General features: G+C 42.5%; 1 protein-coding gene across 1 annotated transcript in view; it reads left to right on the top strand.

Moving 5' to 3' along the window:
- Window positions 1-510: 510 nt before the first annotated feature.
- The window catches only part of LOC309834507 (large ribosomal subunit protein eL43-like), a gene marked incomplete at its 3' end in the record, with an annotated part of 49,688 nt that continues 37,333 nt past the window's right edge, over window positions 511-12,865 (top strand). The window contains exon 1 of the mRNA XM_082673410.1: window positions 511-851. Coding sequence (XP_082529536.1) covers window positions 528-851 — 324 coding nt within the window. The 5' untranslated portion in view covers window positions 511-527. The remainder of the gene's footprint in view (window positions 852-12,865) is intronic.

The following is a 12,865-nucleotide window of genomic DNA, read 5'->3' as shown; positions in this document are numbered from 1 at the left end:
TTTTCAACTATCACACAGCCTTTCCTTATTTCTAAGGGCAAATGATTTCTTTCCTTTGCTTCTGAATGTCATTTACTTCTTGCATCCTCAGTGTCCTGGTCCTCTGTCCCCAGAGACAAAGGATGACTGTAAACTCCTCAAACTCTGTAGTGCTGCCCCTTCAGAGCCTCTCACCCCAGCGGATCCAGCCACATCACTGCCCCAGGCATCTCCTCTGGTGCTCCTGGCTATTACTGCTGGCGGTGATAGTGAGGGTTCTGTGTGCATGTGCTCTCTGTCTAGAAGAAGAGATAACAGGACCCTTACAGATCACGGAAGAGCCCAACTGCCTCATCTTCCAGAGGAGAAAATGAGTCCCAGCAAGGAGAAGAGACTGGCCCAAGGCTGCAAAGCTGGTTGAAGTGAACCCGGTTGAGTCCACCTGAGATAGTTCACAAGCCACATTAAGGAAATGCATCAGTCCATCCTCATTTGATTGAAGATTAAAGCTCTCTTACTCTCTGGGCTCGGACCTAGGTTGCGGCGACATGGCTAAACGCACCAAGAAGTTCAGAATGGTGGGTAAATATGGGACCCATTATGGTGCCTCCCTCAGGAAAAGGGTGAAGAAAATTGAAATCAGCCAGCACGCCAAGCACACTTGCTCCTTCTGTGGCAAAGCCAAGATGAAGAGACGAGCTGTGGGCATTTGGCACTGTGGCTCCTGCATGAAAACAGTAGCTGGTAGTGCCTGGACCTACAACACCATTTCTGCCGCCACAGTAAAGTCTGCCATCAGAAGAGTGAAGGAATTGAAGGACCAGCAGAAGCACCACCATTTGAAACACTGCAGCCTAAATGGGTTAATTTATGTAACAAAAAAAAAAAAAAACTCTCTTAAATGTATATCACTTTTGTTACCAAAACACTTTGATAATAGATAAAAATGCTAGTGGGTAGTTCTGCTTCCAGTACACTCCTCCCACAGATAAACAACTAAACACTCTGAATAAAATATAAAAAACAACTATCTGAAGTGAACAATGGCTGGCAGATTTTAGAAAAGTTAAAAACTGGAAGAAGGGACTGGCAGGGGAAGAATTCCCCATTTTTGGAGCTTTGACCTGAGGGTTGTCCAGCTGAAGATCCAATTAAAAATTAAACCCTAGACTTTCTGTCCAGAAGGCAGAGAGACCAGAGAAGCCACAGACAAGAAGAAGAAAGAAGAGAGCCTGAGATGGAGAGCCTAGGTTCTGTGAGACACTCTGCCCAATCTCCAGCTGACCCCTGAACCATGTCCACATGGGGCAGAGTCCAAGGACCTCAGCTAAGGACAAAAGAACTGGACTGAGATTTGAACTGCCACCCACCACAGGTGAGACAGAACGTGCAATTTTGAGTCTAACCAACTTAACTATCTGCTAAAACAAAAACATCAACAGAAGCCAGAGTCTCCACAACATAACATTCACATGCACCCATGTCCAGGGCACAATCCCAAATTACATAAAGAACTAAAAGAACTAAACCCATTTGCAAGAGAAAAGACAATCAGGAGACGGCAACTCTAAGATGACCCAGATGTTGGAATTATCAGACAAGGATATTAAAGCAGCTATTATAACATCTATTAAAAGCAGAGAAATTGAAAAAAATTTAAGTGGAAATTTTAGAACAGAAATGCAGGATCTGAAAATTCTCTGAATGGGCAAGCTTAAGAATGGAATGGAGATGACAGAGAAAAGAGTCAATGAAACTTGTAGATCAAACTGAAATAACTGGGTCATCCGCAGTCTCTAGAAAAACCACCCTCAGGCCTTTCACCTAAGTGTATGCAATGATTACTTTCTGTTATCAGAAAAATAGGTATCAGAGAGAACCAGAATGACTAGGAATCACAGAGAAACCATTACCTGCAATTCTTTTGGACCAGGCCACCCCTCATCTACTAATTAACTCTTTCAAATATAAGCAAAGAAGAAAGTATAAAGGTAGAAAATGAGAGGGCAGGATAAAAATGTACACCTGAGATAACCATAATATCCAAAGTCCTAAGAGTCAAATCTAGTGCCCCACTGTGCGTACTGAGAAGCAAGGAGATCGTCATGTTTTCCCCTATAATTGCTGAGGTAGCATTCTCAGGATTGTTGGCGAAAAAAGCCAGGAGGGATTTTTAACATTTTTTTCTGCCCTATGTGGTCTCTTCAACAAAAATCCAACCTGGTAAACAGGCTGCTAGCAGGATGGGGTGGGACCAGTCGGTGGTCTGGAGCTGAAGAGTACCAGCAGCTTGGTGAGAGTCAACCTAGTGCCACCTGGATTGGCGAAAGAAGCTAACATGGCACCACCACTGACCAGCGTCCCACACTCAGGTTACCATGTTGGAGTTCAGCTGCAAAAGACACGTGCATTTCTGTAAACCCTGCCTTTTTCTCATGCCCTTCCTCCCCACCCACACACCTGCCCACAGGGAAGAGAATCCAGTGCAAGTGTTCTTTTCTCAAGTCCTGTCATTAATTCTTAAATTGTGTTAATAACAGAGGTTTCAACACTTATCTATGATGGAGGGCTACTAAAATAATGTCTTTCTAATTCTCCCAGGATAACTTTTTACCCATGTACCTCTTAAGATGAGAAGAAGATACTCTTATCCCCCATATGACAGATGAGCAAACAGACTGAGAGACTTGTGACCCTTTTAGGAAAGCTAGAAACAGAGGCAGGACTGGCACCCAATAATCCCATCTCTGAGCTTCAGCGTTTCTTCACCTCACTAAAGAAGCCTTACCCAACACAGACCCAAAAATATAAACAAGATTGCAATTGGAAAGAAAGGACTTAAGAACTTAGTATTAATAAACAATTGATAAGACTCATTTGTGATCAGCATATCTGTGTAAATGCAGGCCCTCAAGGAGGCCACCTGGCTCTGCTGTCTCCTTCCCTAACCAGTAGGTTGTAATTGAGACCAGGCATCCTTGCAATTAGCCCATGTTTGTGGGGTTTAGCAACAGAACCACATGCCTGAGATTGTTGGTTATTCACCTGCTTTAACAAAGTTGGCTGAATCAGAAGAACATGCTGGCTGCCTTTAACCTCTAGAAGTCTATAATTAGGGTATCAAGGGGCCACAAGGATTACAGCAAGTAATGGCAAATGTAGTTAAACAGCAAGTCACAGAAATCACCCTAAGGAGAAAGGAACCAAAGGGCTTTTATTACCTAATTTAATCTTCATGGTAACCTATCAGGAAAATACCATCATGTTTAGTTTATAAATGAGGAAACATTAAAGGTTCGAAGTCACATAGCTGATAAGTGATAACTGATAAGTGGATTCTCACCTACATATTTCTGCCCCAAATTTTGCTTTCTCCTCTCCATTATACCTCCTCTAAGGAATCATCTCTCAGATCTCACCCTCAAAAAAGTCAGTCCTGATCCACAGTCCAAACATCACAAACCTACATGAGGTCGATGGGTAGTTTGTTCGTTTTTTCATTCATTCATTCATTCATTCATTCATTCATTCATTCAAATATTGACTGACCGTGCATCAAGCTCTGGGACAAGCACTGGGGATAAAACAGTGAATAGAAACAGACTGTCTTCGAGGCATTTTGTACAGTACAACAGAAAAGCACTGACTGAAGAATCATATTAAATATAAAATCTACGAAGTACAATTAATAGAAAGTGACCCACTGGGGGAGGTCTAGGAAGGCTCCAATTCGCAGTAAAATGTTCCAAGTAGAAGAGGGAGTACAGTGAGCTTGAAGAACTAAAGTAAATCTGTATAACCAAAGAAGGGAGAACCAATAGACACAAGAGATGAGACTGGAGAGGGCCATACCATGCAGGCCTTTGGAGCCCAAATTATTATTAAACTACCCAAATAATTTAAGTCATTTAAGTGTTAAAAAGATGTATCGTGGGCTTCCCTGGTGGCGCAGTGGTTGAGAGTCTGCCTGCCGATGCAGGGGACACGGGTTCGTGCCCCAGTCCGGGAAGATCCCACATGCCGCAGAGCGGCTGGGCCCATGAGCCATGGCCGCTGAGCCTGTGTGTCCGGAGGCTGTGCTCCACAACAGGAGAGGCCACAACAGTGAGAGGCCCGCGTACCACAAAAAAAAATTAAAAAAAATAAAAAAAAAAAAAAAGATGTAACGTGTGTACATTTCAAAAAGATCACCTTGGCTTTAGTATGGACAACAGATGGAAGGAGGTAAGGATGATGCCAAGAGATCAGTAAGGAGGCTAGTTCTGTGGTCCAGGAGAGATAATAGCTAACAATACTGGGTGCATACAGGGCACTTCCTATGTGCCAGACACTGTTCTAGGTAATTTATATGAATGAATTTAATCCTTGTAACAACTCTGTGAAACAGATACTATTATCAGTACTGAACAGATACTACTATAAAGTTAAGTAATTTAACGAATTCCATGCCCCCGCTTGGTGTCCTCACTTCCCTCATAATCAGTCCCTTGCAAACAACTTTAATTCATTTCTTCATATTCAACTAGTAAAACTTCAATCCTTGTTAAACCAAACTAACAACCTCTCCAGGCCTACACCAAAGCAGCAAAGTTATAAAGTTGAAATAAAGTTGTATCTCTAGAGAAAATATAACTACATTGACTGGTATCATTTTAAATTTACCACCACAAATTTCAAACGGGCCCCCTCAATGCTGCCAGCAATCCCGCTGCATTTCTCTTAGTAGGTTCACTTTTCTATTCCCCCAAAATGACTCTTTCACATCTTTTTCCCTTTCAGTAAGCCTCCAGCTCCCATCAGCTAATGACTTTGCCACCAAGAAGCAACATGAAACCGTCATCTTCCACTCCAAATCTAACAACACACGAGCACTCTGCTTTCCCTACTGCTACAATGAAGACTCTTTGTTAGTATATAAAGTACAAACTTTCATATCTACTATGGATCCAATTCCCTCTTATCTTTTTTTTTTTTTTTTTTTTGGCGGTACGCGGGCCTCTCACTGTTGTGGCCTCTCCCGTTGCGGAGCACAGGCTCCGGACGCGCAGGCTCAGTGGCCATGGCTCAAGGGCCCAGCCGCTCCACGGCATGTGGGATCTTCCCGGACCGGGGCACATACCCGTGTCCCCTGCATTGGCAGGCAGACTCTCAACCACTACGCCACCAGGGAAGCCCTCCCCTCTTATCTTCATATGCAGTTATCCCCACTCTCTCTTACATCATCATTTTTCTCTTTACAGACTCATACCCATCAGCATACAAATATGCTTGAGAATGGCACTACTCTTAAGTGTGGTCCACAAACCAGCACTGGCTCACAAACTGTTACCGTTATAGGTACAGAAATTGAGAGTAAGCATACAGACATTTGTGTAGCAAGGTGACATTGCTGCAACATCCAAGCATATGATCAGTGGACTTCTCAAATGGTAGACCAGTAAGTTGGTGAACCCAAATAGTGAGTCACGTGTGAAGTAAGCTATGTACAAATCGTACACAGTACTACCACATGTTGATCCCCGACAGATTAGATCCAGAGGCCACATTTGAGAAGCAAGATTCTAGAATTACCCATCTTAAAAAACAAGACAAAAAAAAACTGAAATAAACTCTCTTTTGAGCTCACTTCCTCCAGCTGCTCCAGCCCCAACGTCTCTGCTTCTCTTCAAAGCAATACCTCTGGAAGAGTGGTCTACACTCTTCATTTCCTCCCCTCTCATTCTCTCAGTTCACTCCAACCAGGCTTCTATCCTCAACAGTCCACTAGAACTGTTCCTCAGGGTCAAAGGCCTCAATATCACCAAATTCTAAGGTCACCTCTTTGACCTCTAAATAGCATTAACACAAATAAACACTCTTTCTCCGTCAAAACACTTTCTTCCTTGGATGCAGGATAACACACTTTCCTGATCTTCTTCCTACTCCTCCCCTGGCTCTCCCTGATTCATTTTTGCTGGCTCCTTCTCCTCTGCTTGACAAGGGACGGTCCTGGACCTCTTTTCTTTATCTGTACCCTTCCTTTCTTTGGATAATCTCATCCAGTACCATGACTTAATATCAATGACTTCCAAAGCTTTTACCTCCAGGACTGACCCCCCTGAACTCCAAAAGGATATCCAACAAGCTACCTAACATCTCTACTTAGACGTCTAATCGACATCACAAATCCATACATTCTCATATGCTTGATGGCCTTCACCTTTTACTCTTCTCTCCCCAAACCCATTCCTCTTCAGATCTTCCCCCATCTCAGTCCACAGCCACACCATTGACCCAACTGTCCAGGCCAAACACCTGGAATCATCCTGGATTCTTCTTTCCCTCACATCCCACATGCAAATCCATCAGCAAGTCCTATCAACTCTACTTCCAAATTTTCTTGAATCTGTCCCTCTGCCCTCTACACTGCTATTAAGCACCCTAGTCCAAGCTCCTGGACTCTCACCCTACCAATTACAATAGCCTCTCCTTAAGCCTCCCTACTACCAACTGTCCCCATTCTCCAAATAATGGTGAATTAATTTCTAAAAATTTAATCAGAACAAGACTCTATCCTGCTTAAAAACAACAAAATCTCTAATGGCTTTCCCATTCACTTAGAATAATCCAAAGTCCTCACCATAGCCTACAAGGCCCTACATGATCTGACCCCTATCTACTTCTCTGGCCTCATTTCCTACCAGGTCCCCTCCTCACTTCCTGTTCCTTGCGCACACACTGTTCATTCTTGCCTTACGGCCTTTGCACTGCTCCCTTTTCCCTTTGTACAGCTGGCTCCTTTCGTTCATTGAAGAGTCAGCTTAAATTTTACCACCTCTATAAAGACTTGATCAGCCGATATAAAGTAGCTCTCACCTGCTAACATATCACCCTGGCTTATGCTCACCTTAGCACTCAACCTTATCTGACAGTTTGTCTATTTGTTTATTGCTCGTCTCTTCCTCCCCACTCCCTGTCTAGCTCATCACTATATCCCCAGGAACTAGAACAGTGCCTGACTGACAATAAATAGATGAGTCTACAGCACAGGGGAGTGATTTAGGCTGGAGACATGCATTTATGAGTCATGTGCACAGAGGTGTGGTTACTAAAGCCAATGGGGTGGATGAGATCACCCAGGCAGAGTGTCCACTATGAGGAGAGGGGACAGCCAGGGAGAGAAGAACATTTAATAGCTGAAGAATAGAGGATGAGCCTGCACAAACAACAGAGAACTATGAGGAAGAACAAGAGAGTGTTATGTCACTGGAGCCAAGAGAAGAGAGTGTTTCCAGAAAAAAAGGGCAGCCAACAGTGTTGACTTCACTGAGAAAATTAAAGACGAAAAATATCTGTTGAATTCAGCTTCATGGAGGACATTAGTCACCTTAGCAAGAGGTGTTGCAGTGAAATGATAAGGGCAGAAGCCAGACTAGAGCAGGCTGAGTGAGCAGAGTGAGGCAGTGAGTATAAACAGCTTTTTAGAAAAGTTTGGCTATTTGAAAGTGAAGGTGATGGATTAAAGAGAATGCAGGGCTGAGGAAGCAGAGTTGTTCTGTCTGTTTCTGTTTAATGGGTGCACTTATCAGAGTACTGCTGCACTCACAAGCTGCAAGTCACCCAAAGGTCTCACACCCTCACACCCAACTTAGGATGCCATTTCCCTTGGACTGATTCCTAAATGCCCAGAGTATCTAGAAGTTTCTGTTTACATGTACATCTCACCTCCCTTACTACATACAATGGAAGATAAAAACACCCTTCTATATTCTTTCACTTGGTGCTGTCAAGACAGAACACTGGGCTTTCTTACTAAAGGGCCTGAGTTTAAAAGGTTTTCTGCTGCTATTTTAACTTCAAGGCATATATGGGGATCACTGTTATTTCTACCCCAACAAGAAGCTTTTTTTCCATTTTATAGCCCCTAGGGCACTTCCCTTTGTCTCCATTCCACACTCCCTGTCCACCCTGCCTGCTTCCCAGGCAACACACTATAATGGCAACGGTCTTGGGAGTGAGAGAAGCTGGGTTCCCACTATAATTCAGTCACATATCAGGTTAGGTGACTAAACTTCACAATCTCAGTGTTTTCAAGTGGATATAGAGATTATAATATCTAAACTTCATGGGGGTGTTGTAAGGGCTATATGAAAATATACATTACGTGCCTAAGCACATAAGGCCTAGCATAAAACACATCCTAAAAATGTTAATTCAATTCTCTTCTCATTACCATTCTGATTAAGCCTTACATCCTCTGCACAAGTTTATTTAGTGTCTTTTTTCCCTCTGTCTATGTTGTACCAGGAAAAGGAGAGGAACCTTGAGAAATTAACTTGCCCAGTTCCAACCGAAAGAGTTTTAAAGAAGTACTAAGAGAGGTGGATGGGTGGGGCCAGAGGTGTAACCAAGCAGCATCTGAAAGGGCAGGGAGGAGTCCACAAACAGTCAGGCTCCCTGCCAGGTTCTCCTGGGTCCCCCTCCAAGTTCCTTCTTTGCAGCTAAGGCTGTGTCTCTGTATCATGCTCTTTTAGTAAGTCATGCTTGCCAACAAGTCTCAAGTCAATGTCTTCAGTATTAAAAAAAGCAAAACAGCACTTATACTCACACACATACTGGGCTGTACAAAGGGCAATGGAGTCCTGAGTTCTAGTCTTGACTCTCCAATTTATTAGTTCTGGACCCTTGTAGGATTATTCTAATTCTCTTACTCAGAGAAACTCTTACTCAAAGTTTCTTCATTTGTAAGACAAAAATAACAATCTGTCTTCACTACAAGACTGAAAGGATCAAATGAAATAATGTATGTGAAAGTACTCTGCACACTATAAAACATGGTTATTGTTATATTATAGGTATACAAAGCAGTTACACAGTCTACGTTTGGCCAGTTTCGGTGTAAGTTTGACTGAAAAAGTCCCCAGCTCTGGAGTACTCTATACTATGACCCAAGGCTACCTATTTCCAACCCAAGTCCCTCTGTCCCTGGCAGCTGAAAAATTTATATTCTAATTCCACTTGATTCCCTTATCTTAGCAAGGTTTCTTGAACTTCTCTGGCTAAGTGGCTCCATGTCCCCAAAATGGTAAAGACCATGACACCTGATGATCTCTAAGGGCCCTTTTGGCTTGGACATTCTAAGCCTCTCTATCCTATACTCTCAAAGCACTTTGTCTCCCTACTTGAGCAATTTCCACTCTACTTTGCATTATAGCTTTATCTTATATTATCTCCTAAGGAGAGAGCAGAAGGTTGTCTTAAATGAGTTTTATATTCCCCACAGCACTTAACATGGAGCTCTGTACATAGAAAGTACTCAAAAAGTATTGGCTGAATTGATTTATTGCTGATTTCTCATTTTTTGCACTTATTGTCCATACCACACAATAATTATAGACTATCTTCTTATCCTTTTATATTCCTTTTGTAGCTCCATAGGCCTGGCAAAATGTGAAACACATAGTCTATATTTTTTTAAGGACTGGTGACTGGTTCATTTCTTGATCAAGGTAAAAAAAGCTCAGAGCCAATCAACCTATCCTACCTACGATTTTTAACAACTGCCTCTGGTTACTGACATATATAAACATGACATTTATCAGACTGTCACAGGAAACTGTATAACAGTTATTACACGGATAGAGGCAAATGGAATGCAGGAGTTAAAGGCCCTTTTCTCCCCAGTGACATCAATAATGTGGTAAAAAGGCAAATATGTTGACAGCTAGCCAGACCTGGACTCTAAGCTCATCTCAGGGAGTGTGGCGGGGGGATCTTCTAAAACGGCTCCCAGGGATGTCCACCTCCTAGTATCCAAGTTCTATGGGGGCTCCTCCCTTGAGTGTGGGCTGGACCTAATGACTTACTTCTAATGAAGAGAATATATGGCAAGAGTTATGAGATGTCACTTCTGAGATTAGGTAGAAAAGACTGAATTTTTTCTTGTTGCCTCTCTCTTGCTCTCGCCACCTCTTGCTTGCTTTGATGAAGCTAGCTGCTATGCTGGAGAGGTCCATGTGGCAAGGAACTGAAGGTGGCCTCCACCCACCAACCGGCAAGGAACTGAGGGCCTCACTCCCATGTCCTGGAGGAACTGAATCTTACCAATGACCACTGAGAGAACTCTGAAGCTGGTCCTTCCCCAGGCACACTGGAGGTGAGCAAGTCCCTCCTGTGAAATTTTTGATGTGATGTTGTGGGTTTTTTTAAATTTAAAAAGCTGTTAACTCTTAAAGATACATACCAAAATGCTTACAGATGATACGTCTGGAATTTGCTTCAAAATAATACAGGAGGGCTTCCCTGGTGGCGCAGTGGTTGAGAATCTGCCTGCCAATGCAGAGGACACGGGTTCGAGCCCTGGTCTGGGAAGAGCTCACATGCCGTGGAGCAACTGGGCCCGTGAGCCACAACTGCTGAGCCTGCGCGTCTGGAGCCTGTGCTCGGCAACAAGAGAGGCCGCGATAGTGAGAGGCCCATGCATCGCGATGAAGAGTGCCCGCCGCTCGCCGCAACTGGAGAAAGCCCTCGCACAGAAACGAAGACCCAACACAGCCAAAAATAAATTAATTAATTAATTAATTAATTAATAATAATAATAATACAGATGGGGTTAAGTGAATGAGGGTATAGATGAAACAACATCATCCATAGTTTATAACTGCTGCAATTGTGTATGGGTACGTGGGAGTTCGTTATGAAGTTTCCTTTCGTTTAAATTTGAAATTCTCTATAACAAAAAGACTTCTTGCAGGGAGGGATGGGCAAAATCCAAGAACCCAAGGGCCCTTCTAAGTTCCGACGATCTACGATCCCACAACACCTCAAATCCTATGCTCTGACCTTCCCTAGGTTTCCTGAACTGAATATACCATTTCAATCCATGCCAGTGACCTACATTATCACTTTCCCACAAAAACTCTGTTGAGCACCCACATCTGATAAGTTAGTTAAAATAAGATTACTTGGACAATTTGGCCCTAGTAGGTGAAGAGAATCGAGTGATACGATGGCTAATTGCTAGAAGGTACTTGGCACAAAGTAGGAGGAACCGCCCTAGGGCTTCCTCATGTAGGAAACCATCACCTGTTGTACTTTATTGTGGCCACCCTTAGGACACACCAGCCTTTGGCCAGTATAGGTATTTTAACATTTCCTCCCTATGCTGTGTACAAACTTAATTTTTTAATCACTTACAGTTTTCTTTCATTATGCCTCAAGTATCTCAATTGGTATGAATGACCTATTTTCTAATTTCCAGTTTTGTTCAGCTAATTAAAAAAGAAAATCTCATGGTCTACAGTTCCACAAGAAAAGAACTTCAACAGGGAAGAAATCATATCTGCTTTTTCTTGTCAGAGTCTCTGATTCTTCGGTTAGAGAATCAGTCTTTGAAGTTCCTACTAAACAAGAAGATTCACACAATAAAGTGAAATGAGGATAGACAAATGCAAACTCAGTAACTAGTTCCCACACTCTTCCTTGAGGTACATCACCATTGCTACTGCCACATCCCACTTCTATTGTATAAGATGTCCATGCTCTAATCTGTCATGATAACTTCAATCACCCACACAATATTTATATTCTACCCCCTACCCTTCACCCTCTCTTTATGAATAGTCCTGAGATAATACTGTATCTGAGGGGTTTTCAACTCTGGCTAAATATTAGAAAAACCTGGGGACCTTGCAAAACTATCACTACTGTCTGATAACTGACTCAATTTCTATAAGAGGTCAATGATTCGAAAAAGGCAAGGGATGGGGGAGCAGGGGAAGAGGGACCACTCTAGATGTAAAGAAACTTAAGAAACATAACTTAATGTGTGGACTCTGGGTGGATCCTTATTCTAACAAACTAACTGCAAAGACATTTTTGAGACAATCAAGGGAATTTGATTATGACCTAGGACTTAGATATTAAGGATTTGTTAACATCATTAAATTTCATAATGGCACGGTTATGTGAGAAAATGTCCATATTTAAAGATGCGTATTAAAGTATGTGGGGTAAAATTACATGATATCTGGGATTTGCTTTAAAGTTCTTCAACAAATGAAGCAAATGTAGCAAAATCTTGAAAATTATTGAATCTAGATAGATACATACAGGTTCACTGTATTAGCCTCTCCAGCTTTGCGAATGTTTGAAATCTTCATAATAAAAAAATACTTTTTTTAATGCTGACACCTAGGTACAACTATAAAACTCTTTATCAGCTTCTACCAAAGCTGAGCATATGATCCAGCAATCCTATTCCTAGGTATATATCCAACAGAAATGAGTGCCTGTCTACCAAAAAGACATGTACAATACTAAGAATGTTCATGGCAGCTTTGTCATATAGCCAAAACTGTCCCAAAAGTCCCGTAACAGAATAAATAAATAATTGTGGTACATCCAAACAATGAGCTATTACATACTAGATGAATGAATGCAACATGGATGAATACCAGATATGATACTGAGCAAAAAAATCCAGACCCAAAAAGAGTGCATGCTATCTGATTCTACTTATATGAAACTCAAGAATAGACAAAGCTAATCAATGGGAATAGAAGTCAGAGTAAGTGACTACTTGGGCAGCCAGTAACTGATGAGGAAGAAGCACGAGGGAGCCTTCTGGAGTTTTGGAAATGTTCTATATTTTGATCCAGAGCATATCTTGATGTGAGTAGTCTTTTGTTTTTTGTTGTTATTTTTTTTTGGCTGCGTTGGGTCTTCATTGCTGCGCACAGGCTTCCTCTAGTTGTGGTGAGCGGGGCTACTCTTTGTTGTGGTGCACAGGCTTCTCATTGCAGCGGCTTCTCTTGTTGCAGAACACGGGCTCTAGGCGCAAGGGCTTCGGTATTTGCGGCACGTGAGCTCAGTAGTTGCGGCACACAGGCCCTAGAGCACGCGGGCT

This window comes from Grampus griseus (genome assembly GCF_964374135.1).
Source record: "Grampus griseus genome assembly, chromosome: 1".
Classification (NCBI taxonomy): Eukaryota; Metazoa; Chordata; class Mammalia; order Artiodactyla; family Delphinidae; genus Grampus; species Grampus griseus.
The sequence above is the reverse complement of the archived record's forward strand: the minus strand, read 5'-3'. Positions and strand labels throughout refer to the sequence as shown.